This window comes from Hyla sarda, chromosome 3 (genome assembly GCF_029499605.1).
Source record: "Hyla sarda isolate aHylSar1 chromosome 3, aHylSar1.hap1, whole genome shotgun sequence".
Taxonomy (NCBI): domain Eukaryota; kingdom Metazoa; phylum Chordata; class Amphibia; order Anura; family Hylidae; genus Hyla; species Hyla sarda.
The window spans coordinates 84,726,530-84,745,558 of NC_079191.1; the positions used below are offsets into that span (position 1 = coordinate 84,726,530).

Here is a 19,029-nt window from a genome sequence, read left to right on the forward strand (position 1 = left end):
TTAGTCTCAAAGGGCATTATTTCTTTAAGGGTATCTGTCAACTCCATACCAGGCACAGAGCTGCAGATCCCAGCAGATAAGTTCTAGGGGGATAAAGTTATCTATACCTTCTTAGTTTTGCTGATCACTGTTTGTAAAGTTATGCATGCCTATTTGGTAGCTTTAGCATTGGTGGTGCTGATCTGCAGGAGAAGCCATGCCTCCTCCCTCACTCTTTCCTTTGATTGATGAACAGGGCTCAGCTTTAGCCATGTATGTCAGTCCTGTGGAGAGGGGAGGGAGAGACATGCAGCTGCAACTCAGCACCACCAGTTTGACCATTTTAGTTGCTTTAAATAAATAACTTTATAAACTGATCAGCTAAACTACATGAATGGTTAATTCTATCTCCGTATCACCTACCTCCTGGGATCTATAGCTCTGTGCTTAGTATAAAGCTAACAGATGCCCTTTAAATATTTACAACCTAGCAGCCATTTTTCATTTTACAGACTGGTAAATTGATTTCCAAGTACTGACTGTGAAAGTGAGGTTCATCTCCCTTATAAGAATACTAATACTTTTTTAATCCCTCCTTAGAATGCCATCTGCAAAGAGATCATTTCCACATCAGAGTTTATCAATAGTAAACTGACTGCAAAGGCAAACAGGCAGCTGCAAGATCCTTTGGTTATCATGACCGGGAATATTCCCACTTGGTTGACAGAGCTTGGGAAAAGCTGGTAAGTTATTATTTTGCCACCTTTAACATTTATGGCATTTCGATGTATATGCAATACATTTTCAATTGATGGGTGTTTGATCACTGAGAGACCTCCAGTTCATAAAACATGGTTGACTAAAGAGGCAACCCAAATAGCTTAGCTATTATGAGCATCCCAGTAGTCAGACCTGCACCAGTCACTTAAGATTCAATATATCTTGTTACTATTTGATATAGGTTAGTGGTTGGGGCATGCTTTTAAATATGCTGCTTGACAACCTGTTTGAGCAGAATTATTTCTCAGTGAGCATGTGAAGTGGCAGGGAGTTTTGATTTGTAAGGGTATAGTTTTCCATATTGGAGATTATGACTGTTCTTTCACTGTTAATGCTGTGTAATAGATTTTGCAAGTATGACGCAGGTGTAACAATATATATAAATATATATATATATATATATTTATTATAATATGATGTAAATGCTTGGAATCTATGATGCACATGCTTGGTTTGCTTAGTGATGCTTTGTCATGTTTTTTCACAACCAATTATGAGTAGCTTAAAGTTTAGTTTTGAGGTTAAGGTTGAAATTATGATTGTAAAATTTGTTAAATGTTTTTTTTTCTTTTCAGTCCGTTCTTCTTTCCGTTCGATACACGGCAAATGTTGTTCTACGTGACTGCATTTGATAGAGATCGGGCAATGCAGAGACTGCTTGACACTAACCCCGAAATCAACCAGTCAGATTCTCAGGACAGCAGAGTGGCCCCCAGGCTCGACAGGAAAAAGGTACTGCATTAAGTATAGTTAAAGGGTACCTCTCATAAAATAAACTTTTGATATATTTTAGATTAATGAATGTTGAATAACTTTCCAATAGCATGTTAATGAAAAATATGCTTCTTTCTATTGTATTTTTCCCGATCAGTCCTGTCAGCAAGCATTTATGACTCATGCTGGAGTCCTAAACACTCAGAGCTGCCAGCCTGCTTTGTTCACAGCCCAACAGGCTGTGAACAAAGCAGGCTGGCAGCTCTGAGTGTTCTCCTTTGTGAACAAAGCAGACTGGCAGCTCGTAGTGTTTAGGACTCCAGCATGAGTCTGAAATGCTTGCTGCCAGGACTGGTAGGGAGACCCCTAGTGGTCATTTCTTCAAAGGGGAAAATTAAATAGAAAGAAGCATATTTTTTAATAACATGCAATTGTAAAGTTATTCTGCATACATTAATCTATAATATATCAAAAGTTTTTTTGATGAGAGGTACCCTTTAAACAAACAGATCACATCACACCAGATTTCCTAGTTATTATATGCTGACATGTAATTATTTTCTTGTGCTAGTAGTGTCCTCTGTTTCAGAACTATTACTGTAAAGAGAACATGAGCAGGATAATAATAATCTCCAGCTGACTGAGCCCAGCTCTCATGTGTCATTTTATTTTTCCAGCGCACTGTGAATAGAGAGGAGCTTCTGAAACAAGCTGAATCTGTAATGCAGGATCTGGGAAGCTCCCGAGCTATGCTGGAGATCCAGTATGAGAATGAAGTAAGTGATCAATAGTGCACCTAAAAATAAGGCACCCCCCTTAAGTATAAAATAAAGATAAAAATGGTTTAGCAAAAAACACTCTTAGTCTATGTTCACACAATGTATTTTGCTAAGTATTTTTAACCAAACTAAGGAGTGGAAGCGACACAAAGAAAAAGTGTAATGGAAATGTAGTTGAGTGTGTCTGTTCAACTTGTGGTTTTTGTTATACTGACCAAAATACTTGCATAAAGCCTTACCGTGAAAATCATATACGTCTTCCCACACGTAACTTTTAAAAATATTATAAACCTTAACCGGTTAGAACCAACCATTGGTCCTGGTGCGTTTGGTGTTGTAGGGCTTTCTTTCATTTTAACAGTAGGAATAACTGCAATGTGAATTAAACTGCTGGGCTAGAAGATAGTGTAAAGCTCATGGACTGCCTCCTACATCAATTTTACTTTGAGCCTTTTTTTTTCTCTTATCTTTTATTATTTTTTATAAGCATAACATATATACATAGAACAAATAAATAAACTCTACATAACAAAAAGGGGGGGGGGAAGGAGGTGAAGGAGAAAGAATAAATACACACAACCACTTACTCCAATCTAGTCCAATAATACATACACCAGAGGGTATTACATAATTAATCTATATCTATCTCTGTCCCCTCCATTTGAACTTGCCCTACCAAAACTACCTGGGGTGGAGTCTATTTATTTCTCATAAACTCTTCCCAGAGTCTCCATCTTTGTTCATATGAGCTAGTGATTAACATTTTTTGTGCAACTAAACCTTCCATCTTATAATTCCTGTGTATGGTGGTTATTAACTCAGAGATGGTAGGTATTACATCAGATTTCCATCTGTGTGCGGGCCACAAACAAAATGTGTGTTATTACCGTCAGCTCAAAATCGGGTAAAGCACTGGTTGTTAAAGATAATAGTCCCAACTCACGGCTCCCATCTATATAGGGTCCAACAATAATACCAAGTAGGAGAAATATCTGTTTCCAATATTTTTGAATCTCTCGACACTCCCACCACATATGAAAAAAAGAACCAACCTCTACCTTACATCTCCCCAAAAATTTCGAAAAATTAGGTGAAATTTGCTTAAGCCGGTATGGTACCCAATGCCATTTATACATTATCTTCCTGGAGCTGTCCAAATGATTGGAGCATTGAGAGATTCCAGATAGTAAACTGAAAACAAAATACCCTTCTTCCGCTGAGAAACTACAACCTAAATCCTTTTCCCAAGCTTTTTGAAATAGGAAAGTATCCGTTTTTCTGACGGAAACCATATGAGTATATGCCCGGGATATTCCCATTTCCATACTGTCTCCTTTCAGAAAAAAAATCTCATATAAAGAGCTATTCGCTGATAAACACAGTTTAAGGGTGGTCAAAAGGTGTCTTAATTGCAGATACTTAAAGAAATCTTTTTTTGAAATCTTAAATTTACCGTATATACTGGAGTATAAGCAGAGTTTTTCAGCACGATTTTTCGTGCTGAAAACGCCCCCCCCCCCCCCCCTTGGTTTATACTCGAGTGAACTCTCCGCCTGTCAATCCCTTAATCAGTGGTCTTCATCCTGCGGACCTTCAGATGTTGCAAAACTACAACTCACAGCAAGACCGGACAGCCATCGGAGTTGTAGTTTCGAAACCTCTGGAGGTCCGCAGGTTGAAGATCACTGCGGCCTTAGTCATCATCCAGCCCCCCTCCTTTCTTGTTTTGTACTCTCCTCCCCTCGGCGTGAAGTTAGGGTGAGCTGGTCCGGGCCATCTATGCTGCAGGGACCGTCTGGTCGGGATGGTTAGTCGTTGCGGGCTGTCCATTTTCACCGTGTGTGGGGGGCTCTTCTCCACGCTTCGGGCCCGGACTAGTGACGTTGCCTTGACGACTACGCACAGGGACGTTGCGTGTGAACATCCCTGTGCGTCGTCATCAAGGCAACGTCATTACTCCGGGGCCGGGCCATCGGCTGTCCGGGCATGCAAGGTGTTGTAGTTTTGAAACCTCTGGAGGTCCTAAGGTTGAAGACCACTGCGGCCTTCGTCATCATCCAACCCCCCCCCCCCCCCCCCCCCCTTTAGTTTTGTACTCTCCTCCCCTCGGCAGGAAGTTGGGGTGAGCTGGTCCGAGCCATTTATGCTGCAGGGACCGTCCGGTGGGGATGGTTAGTCGTTGCGGGCTGTCCATTTTCACCGGGGGGGCCGTTGCCTTGACGACAACGCACAGGGACGATCATGCACAACGTCCCGCACGGAGAAGAGCCCACCCCCCCACCCCTCACCGGTGAAAATGGACAGCCCGGAACAACTATCCCTCCCCACCAGATTGTCCCTGCAGCATAGATGGCCCGGGCCAGCTCACCCTAACTTCACGCCGAGGGGAGGGGAGTACAAAACAAAAGAGGAGGGGGGCTGGATGATGACTAAGGCCGCAGTGATCCTCAACCTGCAGACCTCCAGAGGTTTCAAAACTACAACTCCCATGCCTGGACAGCCGATGGCTGTCCGGGCATGCTGGGAGTTGTAGTTTTGCAACATCTGGAGTTCCGCAGGTTGAAGACCACTGATGAAGGGATTGACAGGCGGTGATGATGAAAGGGGGGGGGGGGGGGTGATGACCGGGGGTCTGGATGATGACATGGGGGGGATGATGTATTTCCCATCTTAGGCTTATAGTCGAGTCAATAACTTTTCCTGGGTTTTTGGGGTAAAATTAGGGGCCTCCGCTTATATTTGGGTCGGCTTATACTCAAGTATATACAGTACAGCACAGGTCCGAAAAAAGCATCAACCTCCCTGCTGTAGTTATATCTGATAATTTTTGAATACCTAATTTACTCCATTGAGTGAAGTCTGTTTGTGGTAGCAGGAGTTGAAGAACTCTAAAAGGTATTTCTAAATATTTTATAGGACTCAAAATATTTTTTGATGGTATTTCTTTCCATACCTTAATACCTGCCATTACCATTGGTGTATTTATAGTGATTTTATATTGAGAAATTCCTGTAGGGCTAAATCTGAATCTGGAAGTTCCATCATGGTGGTTTCTATTGAAACCCAGGCTTTATCATAATGATTATGCCACCATGATTTTAGTTGATTAAGTATTGCTGCCCTGTGGTATACAGCAAGATTCGGATAACCTTTCCCACCCATTACAATTGGTGTATGTAATAGATTAGCAGCTATTCTGGCTTTCTGTCCTTTCCATATATAATTCCATATAATAGATTGTAGTTTCCTCATGGATCTTGCTGGATATAGGATAGGTAGATTCTGAAATATATATAAGATCTTAGGCAAATAAAAAACATTTTCACCATAGAAATTCGGCCTATCCATGACATTGGAAGTTTAGAATATAAATCAGCATTCTCCTTAATAAGAGAAATAAGGGGATTTATATTTAACAAACGGGGATTAACAAAATCTGTCGATAGTTCAACCCCTAACTAATACTATCTTCTGCCCATTTTAATGTGTATCTAACAGCTAGCTCATTCTTGAGTATCTGTAATCAGTATTGGCAATACGACTGATTTACCAATATTTACTTTATAATAACTAATGTCCGAAAATAGTTTAATAGAATTCATGACAGATGGAAGTGAGGCGTGTGGAGATGTTAGTGCTATCAGCACATCATCTGCGTATGGACCTATTTTATGGTCTTTACCTCCTATCTCAACTCCTGAGATTTCACCTAATGTACGTATGTATTCCGCAAAAAGGCTCTATAAATAAAGTAAATAACAGAGGGGACAAGGGGCAACCTTGTCTGGTTCAGTTATACATTTTTAAATGATTTAGAAAGGGTCCCTTCAGTAAACACACTTGCAGACGGTTCTGAGTACATTGCAATGGTAGACTTTATAAATTCTGGGGAAGATGATATTTACGCAAAACTGTTTCTAAATATCCCCAATGCACTCAGTCGAACGTTTTCTCATCCAAGGAAAGGAGGAGAGAAGGCATTTGACCATGCTTCGCCTTTGCAATAATATCCATAAACCTGAAATAAATTTCAACCACACCTCAAGAACACCACTCTGCCGGGTACACAATGAAAAAATACTGGAAACAGATAGTTTGAAAAAATAGAGATTTATTAAAATAAAATTAAAATGAATGATAAAGACCTGTTAACATATATAACATCAGAGCAATGTTAAATCAAATAGTAAGTTTTACTGCCATTGAGCCCTAATGGCAGGATTCAAGAAGCAACTACCAACTATTGGCTGCAAAAAATGTGCATCAGCAAATGCCAATGGTCCGGAATGGACTATTAATCTGGCAATCGAAGTAAATAGAAGAAAAGTCAGTCTTTAAACTGATTTAAACGGTGCTGCCCAAAGTCTACAGACAAATATATAGTTTGTTCTCACCGTAGCAGCTGGTCCCGTACTGAGACGGGCCAAAGATTGTGAGTCCTGCAGTGGCTGCGATGTTACTAGCGGTGAAGGAGCAGGGTATTGCACCTGCTGCATTAATCAACCAGTTCCACTTACTGAGCATACAGTGAGCTCGCTGCCTCCACCACCGACATCCAGCCGCAAACAATTGAGCGAGGATTTGATACCTGAACGGGTGTTTGCCGACACCACGGACCTCTCGCAGAAGAGTCTCCTGCCGGAGTCCTCTATTTCTGTATAGGCTGGCAGCACTCTCCCCCAGTCCTCTTCTGCTGATCAAGGCTGTTATTATTCTCCAGGGGCTGTCCCCAGTGTTTTTACGTTGTTAGAGCGTTGCCGGCCTCCTGCTCAGTCTGCTGCTGCCACTGCCTCTCACTCTCCCGGCAGGCTGCAGGTTTTGTATATGGCGCGCTGCTGTACTGGGGCTGCTGCTAGCCTAGGTGGTCTGCGGCCTCGGAGCAATGCTGACCTCCTCTTCTGCTTCACTCCTAGTAGTCTGCCGGCGTTTCGTGCCTTGATGCCGGCATGTGCCGCTATAGTTGCTGACCGGTGGTTAGCGGTAGCGTGCGATCATTCTGCAGCCTCCCTCTGCCTCCGGTCACGCCTCACTCTACCTCCGGTCACGCCTCGCTCTGCCTCTGGTCACGCCTCGCTCTGCCTCCGGTCACGCCTCGCTCTGCCTCCGGTCATGCCTTTTAACATTTTAATGTGTGTATGTTTTAGGTTGGAACTGGATTGGGACCCACTTTGGAGTTTTATGCACTTGTATCTCAGGAATTACAAAGAGCCGATCTTGGCCTTTGGAGAGGTGAAGAAATCATGCTTGCTAATCCAAAAGGTAAACTTTCATTTATCAAAATTATATTCAGATTTCCAAATTAGAGATATTTTGACATTTTTTGGTAAACTTTAAGGTTTTCACACCTATTTTTAGTCAGTACTTTCTTGGTCTGTGGAACCAGCAGGTAAACTATAATTGAAATATTAGCACCTTTTATGCATTTTTTTTTCTAATACTGACCAAAATACTATGTTTGAGCCCTGCATTACACATGGTTGATTTGGAGCAAATTACATGTAGTTTAAAAACACTAACCATGTGTGGTGAAAAATCTCCTTGTGGAAAAACAAATTAAGATACAATGTGCTCTTTCTGTTGCACCCCAATGTATAGGGGTGAATTTGCTGTAAATGCACTTCAAAATCTGCATGAAACATATGTATATGTGCTGTTGAATAACTGCAGGTTTGCGTCAAGATGCATAGTAGAAAAATGTCTTCTACAAAAGTAAAGTTTGTAGAGTCAGCTCACCCTTCCTTAATTCACGTTGAGACACAGGATCCAATTCAGTGGAAGCACGGTTGGTTTACTTTGCTGGGTCCCAGTTTGATGCATACAAGGAAAAAATATCAGGTTTCCAGCTTCCATAAAACAGTAAATGTAATTGTCCATTTAAAAAGGTGCAAAAACATAATAGTGCATGAATAAAAGCCAAATGAAATGCCAACACATTTCGGTTTATTAATAAACCTTAATCATAGCTATGATTAAAGGGGTACTCCAGTGGAAAACTTTTATTTTTTTTTATCAACCTATGCCAGAAAGTTAAACAGATTTGCAAATTACTTCTATTAAAAAATCTTAATCCTTCCAGTACTTATTAGCTGCTGAATACTGCAGAGGAAATTCTTTTCTTTTTGGAACACAGCTCTCTGCTGACATCATGAGCACAGTGCTCTCTGCTGACATCCGTCCATTTTAAGAACTGTCCAGAGTAGGAGAAAATCCCCATAGCAAACATATGCTGCTCTGGTCAGTTACTAAAATGGACAGAGATGTCAGCAGAGAGCACTGTGCTCATGATTCAGCAGAGAGCTCTGTGTTCCAAAAAGAAAAGGATTTCCTCTGTATTATTCAGCAGCTAATAAGTACTGGAAGGATTAAGATTTTGTTTAATAGAAGTAAATTGCAAATCCGTTTAACTCTGGCACCAGTTGATAAAAAAAAAAAAAAAAAAAGTTTTCCACCGGAGTACCCCTTTAAGGTTTTTTAATAAACCGAACCGTGTCGGCGTTTCATTTGGCTTTTATTTATGCACTATTATGTTTTGCACCTTTTTAATGGATTGAAATATATTTACTGTTTTTATGGAAGCTGGAAACCTGATTTTTTTCCTTGTAGAAAAATGTCTGCCATGTGTCGATTTTAAGGCGAGCTTATTTGCTTCCATGTTGTGAGAGTATATATGAGTTTGTCATATGGAGGCAAGGTTTTTATATTGGACCTTCTGAATGAAACCTTCAAAATCATTTACTTTATAGGAAATCAAGAAGGGACCAAGTATGTTCACAACCTGCAGGGGCTGTTTGCGCTTCCCTTTGGTCGGACTGCTAAACCAGCACATATTGCTAAAGTGAAAATGAAGTTCCGTTTTCTTGGGAAATTAATGGCAAAAGCCATCATGGACTTCAGACTGGTAAGTGCTTGTCCTCCTTTAGCCTCGTAAGTGAATTAAATGTCCACATTTCCTGTTGAGTTTTTGCTTGAACAAATTGTGTACAGGAAGGGAAGTATTGCACTGTTTAATCTCTTCACGTAAGCGGTTATTAGATAGGATAAATGGATATGATATTTGGTCTTTATTTTTATAGGTGGACATTCCACTTGGACTGCCGTTCTACAAATGGATGTTACGACAGGAAACCTCCTTGGCCTCGCATGATTTGGTCAATGTTGACCCAGTGGTTGCAAAATCTGTTTATCATCTGGAAGAAATTGTGAGGCAGAAAAAGAGACTGGAACAGGATAAGGCACTGGTAACTATTTCTTTGGGAGTTATTAATGTTATGATGCAGTTTGTTTAACCAAATAAAGTACATATATTGTTTAGAGTAGAAAAAAAAAAACTTTAACCTTTTATTTCTTTATAAAACAGTAGTGGAATGCATTAACAGCTGAACCCTCAACAGGCAGCTAAGGGTGCGATCACATGGCCGTCTGTCCCCGTTTTTTTTAATCCCCATTTTGTTTCCTTTTTTGCAGGCTGTAAACAGATTCAAAACTGTTTTAAAAAAAAATCCCATTCATGTCAATGGGATTTTTTTTACAATCCATCTGCACTCATTTCCGATTTTTTTGATGGCAGAAAAAACGGCACATGCAGTATTTTTTCTTCCGTAGAAAAAACGGACAAAGTAAATTTAACATGAAAGTCTATGGAAAACGGATGAGCCTTTAACCCCTTAAGGACGCAGGACGTAAATGTACGTCCTGGTGAGGTGGTACTTAACGCACCAGGACGTACATTTACGTCCTGTGCATAACCGCGGGCATCGGAGCGATGCCCATGTCATGCGCGGCTGATCCCGGCTGCTGATCGCAGCCAGGGACCCGCCGGCAATTGCCGACGCCCGCGATCTCGCGGGCGTCCGCCATTAACCCCTCAGGTGCCGGGATCAATACAGATCCCGGCATCTGCGGCAGTGCGCGATTTGAATGAATGATCGGATCGCCCGCAGCGCTGCTGCGGGGATCCGATCATTCATAACGCCGCACGGAGGTCCCCTCACCTTCCTCCGTCCGGCTCCCGGCGTCTCCTGCTCTGGTCTGTGATCGAGCAGATCAGAAGATGACCGATAATACTGATCTGTTCTATGTCCTATACATAGAACAGATCAGTATTAGCAATCATGGTATTGCTATGAATAGTCCCCTATGGGGACTATTCAAGTGTAAAAAAAAATGTAAAAGTGAAACATCCCCTCCCCCAATAAAAAAGTAAAACGTCCGTTTTTTCCTATTTTACCCCCAAAAAGCGTAAAAAAAATTTTTTTATAGACATATTTGGTATCGCCGCGTGCGTAAATGTCCGAACTATTAAAATAAAATGTTAATGATCCCGTACGGTGAACGGCGTAACCGGAAAAAAAAAGTCCAAAATTCCTACTTTTTTAATACATTTTATTAAAAATTTTTTTATAAAAAATGTATTAAAAGTTTTTTATATGCAAATGTGGTATCAAAAAAAAGTACAGATCATGGCGCAACAAATGAGCCCCCATACCGCCGCTTATACGGAAAAATAAAAAAGTTAGAGGTCATCAAAATAAAGGGATTATAAACGTACTAATTTGGTTAAAAAGTTTGTGATTTTTTTTAAGCGCAACAATAATATAAAAGTATGTAATAATGGGTATCATTTTAATCGTATTGACCCTTAGAATAAAGAACACACGTAATTTTTACCATAAATTGTACGGCGTGAAAACGAAACCTTCCAAAATTAGCAAAATTGCGTTTTTCGTTTTAATTTCCCCACAAAAATAGTGTTTTTTGGTTGCGCCATACATTTTATGATATAATGAGTGATGGCATTACAACGGACAACTGGTCCCGCAAAAAACAAGCCCTCATACTAGTCTGTGGATGAAAATATAATTTTATGATTTTTAGAAGGCGAGGAGGAAAAAATGAAAACGTAAAAATTTAATTGTCTGAGTCCTTAAGGCCAAAATGGGCTGAGTCCTTAAGGGGTTAAAGGGGTACTCCGGTGAAAACCTTTTTTCTTTTAAATCAACTGGTGGCAGAAAGTTAAACATATTTGTAAATTACTTCTATTAAAAAATCTTAATCCTTCCTGTACTTATTAGCTGCTGAATACTACAGAGGAAATTATTTTCTTTTTGGAATGCTCTCTGATGACATCACGAGCACAGTTCTCTCTGCTGACATTATTATAATAATAATAATAATAATAATAACACTTTATTTATTGTCCTTAGTGGGATTTGAACCCAAGTCCCCAGCACTGCAAGGCAGCAGTGCTAACCACTGAGCCACCATGCTGCCCTTAGCATACATCTGCAATACATCTGCTATGCACGGTTGCTAAAATGGACAGAGATGTCAGGAGAGAGCACTGTGCTCGTGATGTCATCAGTGTTACAAAAAGAAAGGAATTTACTCTGTAGCATTCAGCAGCTAATAAGTACTGGAAGGATTAATATTTTTAATAGAAGTAATTTACAAATATGTTTAACTTTCTGCCACCAGTTGATTTAAAAGAAAAAAGGTTTTCACCGGAGTACCCCTTTAATGTCATCCGTTTGCATCCATTTTTTCAATCCGTTTTTTGATCAGTTTTTACTTTTGAGCATGCTCAGAATAAATATTTTTTATTTTTTTTGGTTTATTAACTGAACAATAACGGATACAAACGGATAACATCTGTTTACATCAGTTATTGTCATTTTTTTTTTTTGGCCACTTTTAATTTTGATGGGTGAAGAACGGAACGGGTCTAGACGGCCGTGTGAACGCAGCCTAAGAGTGGTCATATATGTGAAACATGTAGCTGCTTCCTATACATACATGCATGAATGCATTTGGTCTTCCTACCTGTGGAATAGTAAGATGATGATTAGTTAAGCCAGTGTTTCCCATCCAGGGGGCCTCCAGCTGTGGCCAAACTACAACTCCCAGCATGTCCGGACAGCCTTTGACTTTCCGGGCATACTGGAAGTTGTAGTTTTGCTACAACTGGAGGCCCCCTGGTTGGAAAAAACTGAGTTAAGCAGTGCTTTATACTTAAACTGTATACATCTTCATACTTATACTAATGCTTCATATTTATACTATAAACATCTCTACCAGGTAGTGGATGATGGGATGAAACAAAATTGAAAAGATGAATAAAGAAAATATTTTAGATTATTAAATATTTAATTCCATCTTTCTGTGTGTGAAACTTTGTGAATGCAGAAGCTGCTATACTGACCTGCCAATAGGTGGCATATGTGCATGTATTATGATTGTGTTACTGACTGTCATTTATTTGTTACAGTAATGGGGAAAGTTTGATTTGTTATGCTGTAACAGAAAAAAAAGAAATAAAAATTTTAAAGGTTGTACAGGATTAGAAAAACATGGCTGCTTAGTCCAAAAAAGCACCACACCTGTTCAAGGGTTATGTCTAAAACTTTGGTTCAACACCATTGAATGAATAAGGCTAAGCTTCAATACCAAAAACAAACTGGACAGATGTGGCACTGTTTTAAGTTGAATGCAGCCATGTTTTTCTGATTTAGGACCAACTAAATGTTTTTGTTTTTTGTTACGCTACTTCTATGTTTTTCTCATTTATATGTATGCTTCTTAATAGACCAAAGAGAGTCTGCAATTTGCACTTGAAAGTTTGAATATGAATGGCTGCTCTATAGAAGATCTGGGTCTGGACTTTACACTACCAGGATTTCCTAATATTGAGTTGAAAAAGGGAGGGAAGGATGTGCCTGTGACTATTCACAATCTGGATGAATATGTACGGGTAAGTGAACTAGACAAATTTCTTTTGTGTTTTTGACCCCTGGCTGAAAAGACTATAATGAATGACTGCCACAAAAATTTGTGTGTGAAACCACCGTAATATGCAGATGGGAATTGGTTTGTATCATGTAGAGGTTGTACTTGATTGTATTGTACTGCTATTGTATTTACATTAACATTACATCAGACCTTGCCTGTGCACATCACTATCTTCAGCACCCATTTGCATGCTCCCTTACAAGAGTTGGTTTAATAGAAAACTAGTCTATTTAGCAGCGTATAGCATAGCAGAATTCTTGTCTATATACAGCTTACTCTGCCAACAATCAGGATAGTAGATGACACCTCTAGACATTGGTGATCTCCGAAAAAAAGGCCACTACACAAAACCGTAAAACCACTAGTGATAAACTATGTGCCCAAAGTATTTGGAGATTTTATTTTCATGGATAGTGGGGAACTGCAGTCTTCATTGGTGATTTGGTTCTGATTGCAATCTGGTGATAGCAAAAATCTGTTTCTCGGTCGGTTCCATTGGGGGACACAGAGACCGTGGGTATAAGCTCTTGCCACTAGGAGGCACTGACACTAGGCAAACAAAACAAAGTTGGCCCCTCCTGGCAGGATATACCCCGCCTACTGACCCTGAGCTAATCAGTTTTAGCTTAGTGTCCGTATGAGGCAGAAACAGGTATGGATTTCTCCAGACCTGGTTGTCTCTTTTTATTTTATAGCTAGGGCCTGTTTTAGGTTCTTTTCTCCTTTTTTATTTTCTTGATTTTAGGTGGGGTTTCAGGAGCATGGTGCTACCTGTTCCGTGGCTAAGGGGCACTGGGCATAAAGTATGCACTGTTAACCCCTTCCCGCCAACGTCCCGCGCCTGGTGTTGCACCTTGGGTCCAGGTCCCCCTATCTTCCCTGCTCGTCCTGCTGTCTCAGCCTGACATTATGCAGATGACTTTAGATGTCTGAGGACACCTTAGGCGAGTATGGCTGTATACAGGTGAGTATATCCAACCGCCCCCTCCCTACTCCACCACCAATTTTTTTTGACTGTTCTACCTCGTTCTTTTGGTGGGGAGCAAAATCTTTATTCGTGGGGGTGGGGGCGCGCATGTGTTTTAGTGGGAACTGTTCTTGGCAGTGTCGGGGGTTGCGGGGCACCGCTTACTTGATTAGCATCAGCACTCTTTCTTCTCTCCAGACACCGGCCGCAGCGCCTGTCAGCTGGGCTGTGGTCGCGCGGCCGGCATTCTTTTTATTTTCGCCTGGACTCAGGCAAGCGCACGGGATATGTTCTTTAATTGCGGCCAGGTCCGGGACATTACTTTGCCCCGCATTCGCGCTGACAGCTCCCACCCTCTTTCAGCCCCCAGCCAATACTGCGTTTTTGGGGTCCTTTTCTCTACTCCTCCCTCTCCCTGTCCAATGAGGCTCGTTCTGGGGTGGAGGCATTTTTTATGGGAAGTGCTGCTGCTCCCCCTCTTTCTTCTCTCCTGCTCTGCAGACCTTATTACTTCAGCAGCTCCTTGCCTCTTCTGCTGGATCTGGACTCTTACAGCCTGAGTCTCTGCTTCAGCTGGGGGACACAGGACCTGGGTGAGATTGCTCCATTTTATCTACTTTTACTAGCAACTATGTCCGACCCCAGACCTGCCCCCCGAAAATGTGATCATGGCCCTAGTCACCTACTATGCTTGTGTGGGCTACAAGACCAAGATACCCGGTGGTGCCCGGTGAATGCCTGGTGTCCGTCCCTCCCCCAGAGTGGGTTTCCCTTCCCCAGTCGATTTCTGAACTGGCTAAGGTCTCCAGATCAGTGGCCACTACCTTGGAGCGGTCTTCCCTGCTTACTTCCCCCCAGGGAGTCTCCTTCAGTCTCTCCTGACCCCCTATTCCAGCGCGCTCGCAAACCAGCTAAGGTGATTTAATCTGGCTCTTCTCCAGAGTCACGTACTCGGGATAGACACTCTTCCCGTAGGTCTCGCTCCTCTTCCTCAGCTCACTGGCAGTGTCCCCCCCTCCAGGGGCCGTTCCCCAGGTGATCCTCCCAGGTCCCCGACTCCTCGTTCCAAGTCTCACACTCCTCAGTCTAGGGCTACCACCGCATGTTCCCACTCTCCAGGGAAAGTAGCCGATGACTGGTCGGAATCCACCTCTGATCTGGAGGACCAGTCTGCAGTGTCTGATATGGTGGACGGGTTGGTGTCAGCCCTCAGGGATACTTTGCATCTGGAGGACCCAAAAACTTCGGAACCTGATCCGGAAGTTTCCTTTCACCGCTCTCGACGTTCTCCCAAGGCTTTCAGTTCTCATGTGGAATTTGACGCCTTGTTGGACGCAACTTGGAAGCATCCAGACAAATGATTCCAGGGAACCAAGAAGATTCAAGCTCAAGTTGCCCTTTCCTCCTGACCTGGTTTCCAAGTGGACAGCGCCACCTAAAGTTGATCCTCCGGTTTCTTGCCCGTCCAAATCTACTACTCTGCCTCTAGCGGACGCAGCATCACTTAAGGATCCTGTGGACAAAAAGATTGAGAACTTTGCAAAATTCTCTGTTGTCGCAGAGTTCTCAGCTGCCGCAGAACAAACCTTGCTGCTCCGATTCCCGTTGGAAGGCGACTTCCTTTCGGTCTTTTGCATCGGGGCGCACTCCCAATCTCTGAAAGCCCCTTCTTTCAAAACACGTCCTTCCTGGAAGTCAGACAACCGTCCTGGCGGTTTTGCGGCCGAGCCGGGTACCTGTAAGCCTTCCTCCTCCTGAAGGGGCGCCCCCACCCATGTCCTCTTCTAGGTTGGGAGGTAGTCTGTCTCTTTTCCGAGACGTTTGGCTAGCTCACGTTCAGGACTCTTGGGTGTGGGACATCATTTCAGAGGGTTATCAGATAGTTCACTTCTTTACCCAGGGATAGTTTCTTCCGATCCCGTCCTCCTCTATCCTCTTCTTTGGTGGGGGCCTTTCAGGTCGCTTTAAGTTCGCACCTCGCTCAGGGAGTGATTGTGCCAGTTCCACCAGGGGAGCGGTTTTCAGGGTTCTACTGGAATCTCTTCATCGTCCCCAAGAAGGAGGGCTCTTTTTCGTCCCATTCTGGGACCTCAAGTTACTCAACCGCCACTTTGCGGCTCCATCATTTTCGCATGGAGTCCCTCTGTCCATGGAAGCCACCACGGAACGGAGGGGAGTTTCTTTCGTCAGTGGACATCCGGGATGCTTATCTCCACATCCCCATTTTTCCTGCCCATCAGCGTTTTCTCCGCTTCGCTGTTTCTGTGGGTCACTTGCAATTCATGGCTCTTCCTTTTGGCCTTGCTATGGCTACCAGGGTCTTCACCAAGGTCATGGCGGCAGTGATTGCCATTCTTCGGGCCCAGGGGATCTTAGTCCTTCCCTATCTGGATTATCTTTTAATCAAAGCCCCGTCCCAGTCCCAAAATTTAGAGAGCCTTCATATCACGGTACAGACTCTGTCCGGCTTCGGTTGGGTGATCAACTGGGAGAAGTCGAACCTGTCTCCTCCCAGTCTCTGGTATTTCTGGGTCTCCTTTTCGACACGGCAACCGCCTGTGTTTGTCTTCTGTTGGACAGGCGGCACTCTCTGCAGAAGGGTGTCCATCTTTAGTCCAGATTCGCTTCTGCATGGAGGTGCTGGGCCGGATGGTGGCGGCCATGGAGGGGGTTCTTTTTGCTCGGTTTCGCTATCGCCCTCTCCAGCTGGCCATCTTGGCCAGGTGGGAAAAGTCTCCGTCAACTCTGGAACGCGGTCTCTTCTGTGGTGGCTCCATTCTCCCCTACTTCTCCAGGGGGACGGTCTTTTCTTCCCCTCCACTTACAAGTAGTCATGATCGATGCGAGGAATGTGTTTCTGGACCTGATGGTCCAGGGTTGCTGGTCTCCTCTGGAGGCTCATTGCCTCCTTAACTGGGAGATCCTCCTTCAGGGACAACGCCACAGCGGTCGCATATAGCAATCGCCAGGGCGGCACATGCAGTCGCTCGGCGATGGAGGAGGTTTCCAAAATTCTGCTCTGGGCCGAGTCTAGAGTTCCTGATCTCTCCGCAATTCACATTCTGGGTGTGAAGAATTGGCAGGCGGACTTTCTCAGCCGCTCTTCTCCGGATCCCAGGGAGTGGTCTTTCCACCCGGAGGTGCTTGCGCAGATCTGCAATCTCTGGGGGACCCCAGACGTGGATTTTGCGTCTCACCACAACAGGCAGGTTCCTTTCTTTGTCGCGAAGTTTGACGCTCTGGTAATCCTTCAGTCTTCCTTACCTCTTTCCGCCTCTCCCTCTCCTGCCCAGGGTTCTGTGGAAACTCAAGGCAGAGGGCATTCCCACCATTCTAGTGGCTCCAGATTGGCCCAGGTGCATGTGGTACGCCAACGTACCACGGCGTCTTCCAATTTGCACCGGCCCCATTGCCTCCCCCATCCCCGGTTTTATAATTACCTGTTCCCGGGGTCCACTCCACATCTGGCTCTGGTGGCGTCCTCCTGAACTGTCACTGTGCGCACTGACGGTGACGTCAAGTCGCGCACGTCACTGCGCACAGCGTAACGCAGGACACAGCAGGAGCAAGAAGTAGCGTGGGCTCCGGGAACAGGTAATTATAAAACCGGGGATTGGGGAGGCAATGGGGCCGGGCGGTGTGGGGTGCGACGCGGTGTGGTTCGGGGGGGGGGGGGGTCGGTCGCGGGCCGGGGCATTATCGGCAAGGTAATTGCCGATAATGCCCAAAATAGTGATTATTGGCCGATAATATCGGCCGTACCGATAAACGGTCGGTCCCTAGTAAAATCTTTCTCGGAGGATCCATTGGGGGACACAGCCACCCACCCATTGTTTGTTGCTAAGGTTCTGTTGTTTTGTCCGAGGGGTGTTTTTCGGTTCCTTTTTTGTCTCGTGCCCTTGGACACCTGCTGGTTTCTTTCTCTTTCGGTTCCCTCCTACTGCTTTGGGACTAAACTGATTAGCTCAGGGTCAGTAGGCAGGGTATATCCTGCCAGGAGGGGGACGGCTTTCTTTTGTTTGCTTAGTGTCAGCGCCTCCTAGTTGCGAGAGCATATACCCACGGTCTCTGTGTCCCCCAATTGATCCTCGGAGAGAGATTTTATGGTAAGCCTAAAAAAATCAACAAGTGTAAAATAAATTCTAGCTGTTGAACTAATGCAGTGCAGTGTTTTCCAACCAGTGTGCCTCCAGCTGTTTCAAAACTACAACTCCCAGCCTGCCTGGACAGTCAACCTGCCTGGAGTTGTAGTTTTGCGACAGCTGGAGGCACATTGGTTGGGAAACACTGAACTGATGCATTCTAATTAACAGCTAAACTTTGATTCCGAGCCAAAATACCCAGGGTTTTATCTGGAAAATTGTAAAGGACCACAAACCCCAAGTGGAAAGACACCTTCCTGGCTTTTATCAATCAGTCCCATAAGAGAACCCTGGTCATCCTCTCCATAGCCTGACATTTTTTTTTATTCCTTGGGAATTTACACATAGATTACAATTTGAGAGGCAATAGGATGTCCTGATTTGTCCTCAAACTCGTTTGGAACATTCTGGATGAGCACATGCAAGTTTGACAGCGCTATAGTTCACTACACCCTACTTCTGTTTATTGCAGTTACTTTTACCCTTGCTAAGTTAAAGGGAAAAATAAAACTCTAACAACAATGTTTGCATTGCATGTTTCCCAGGCAGCAGTGCTTTGGGGTTGGATGTAATTGAAATGTAGCACAGTATGAAGTTGGCCTGCTGGTTTCTCTCATTTAGCAGTGAACAGTTCTGTCTAGTGCACAGGCAGGTTATTACAGCGGGAGCTGACATACAAGGCATATGGTAACTTGAGGATTACAGCATCTCTTTGTTTCTTTGCAGCTTGTAATTTATTGGGCATTGAATGAAGGCGTCTCCAGACAGTTTGACTCCTTTAGAGATGGCTTTGAATCAGTCTTCCCTCTCAACCACCTGCAGTATTTTTACCCAGAGGAGGTTGGTCATTTTGTCTTTCTTTTACTGTAATTTGCCTTTATCT

General features: G+C 43.5%; 1 protein-coding gene across 8 annotated transcripts in view; it reads left to right on the forward strand.

Moving 5' to 3' along the window:
• TRIP12 (thyroid hormone receptor interactor 12) overlaps nucleotides 1-19,029 on the forward strand; it is a 132,207-nt gene that overhangs the window by 110,225 nt on the left and 2,953 nt on the right. For all 8 annotated transcript variants that reach the window (XM_056564492.1, XM_056564491.1, XM_056564494.1 and 5 more), the window contains 8 exons: nucleotides 580-722; nucleotides 1,335-1,491; nucleotides 2,151-2,249; nucleotides 7,397-7,511; nucleotides 8,996-9,150; nucleotides 9,326-9,490; nucleotides 12,835-12,999; nucleotides 18,873-18,986. In XM_056564492.1, coding sequence (XP_056420467.1) covers nucleotides 580-722; nucleotides 1,335-1,491; nucleotides 2,151-2,249; nucleotides 7,397-7,511; nucleotides 8,996-9,150; nucleotides 9,326-9,490; nucleotides 12,835-12,999; nucleotides 18,873-18,986 — 1,113 coding nt within the window. The remainder of the gene's footprint in view (nucleotides 1-579; nucleotides 723-1,334; nucleotides 1,492-2,150; nucleotides 2,250-7,396; nucleotides 7,512-8,995; nucleotides 9,151-9,325; nucleotides 9,491-12,834; nucleotides 13,000-18,872; nucleotides 18,987-19,029) is intronic.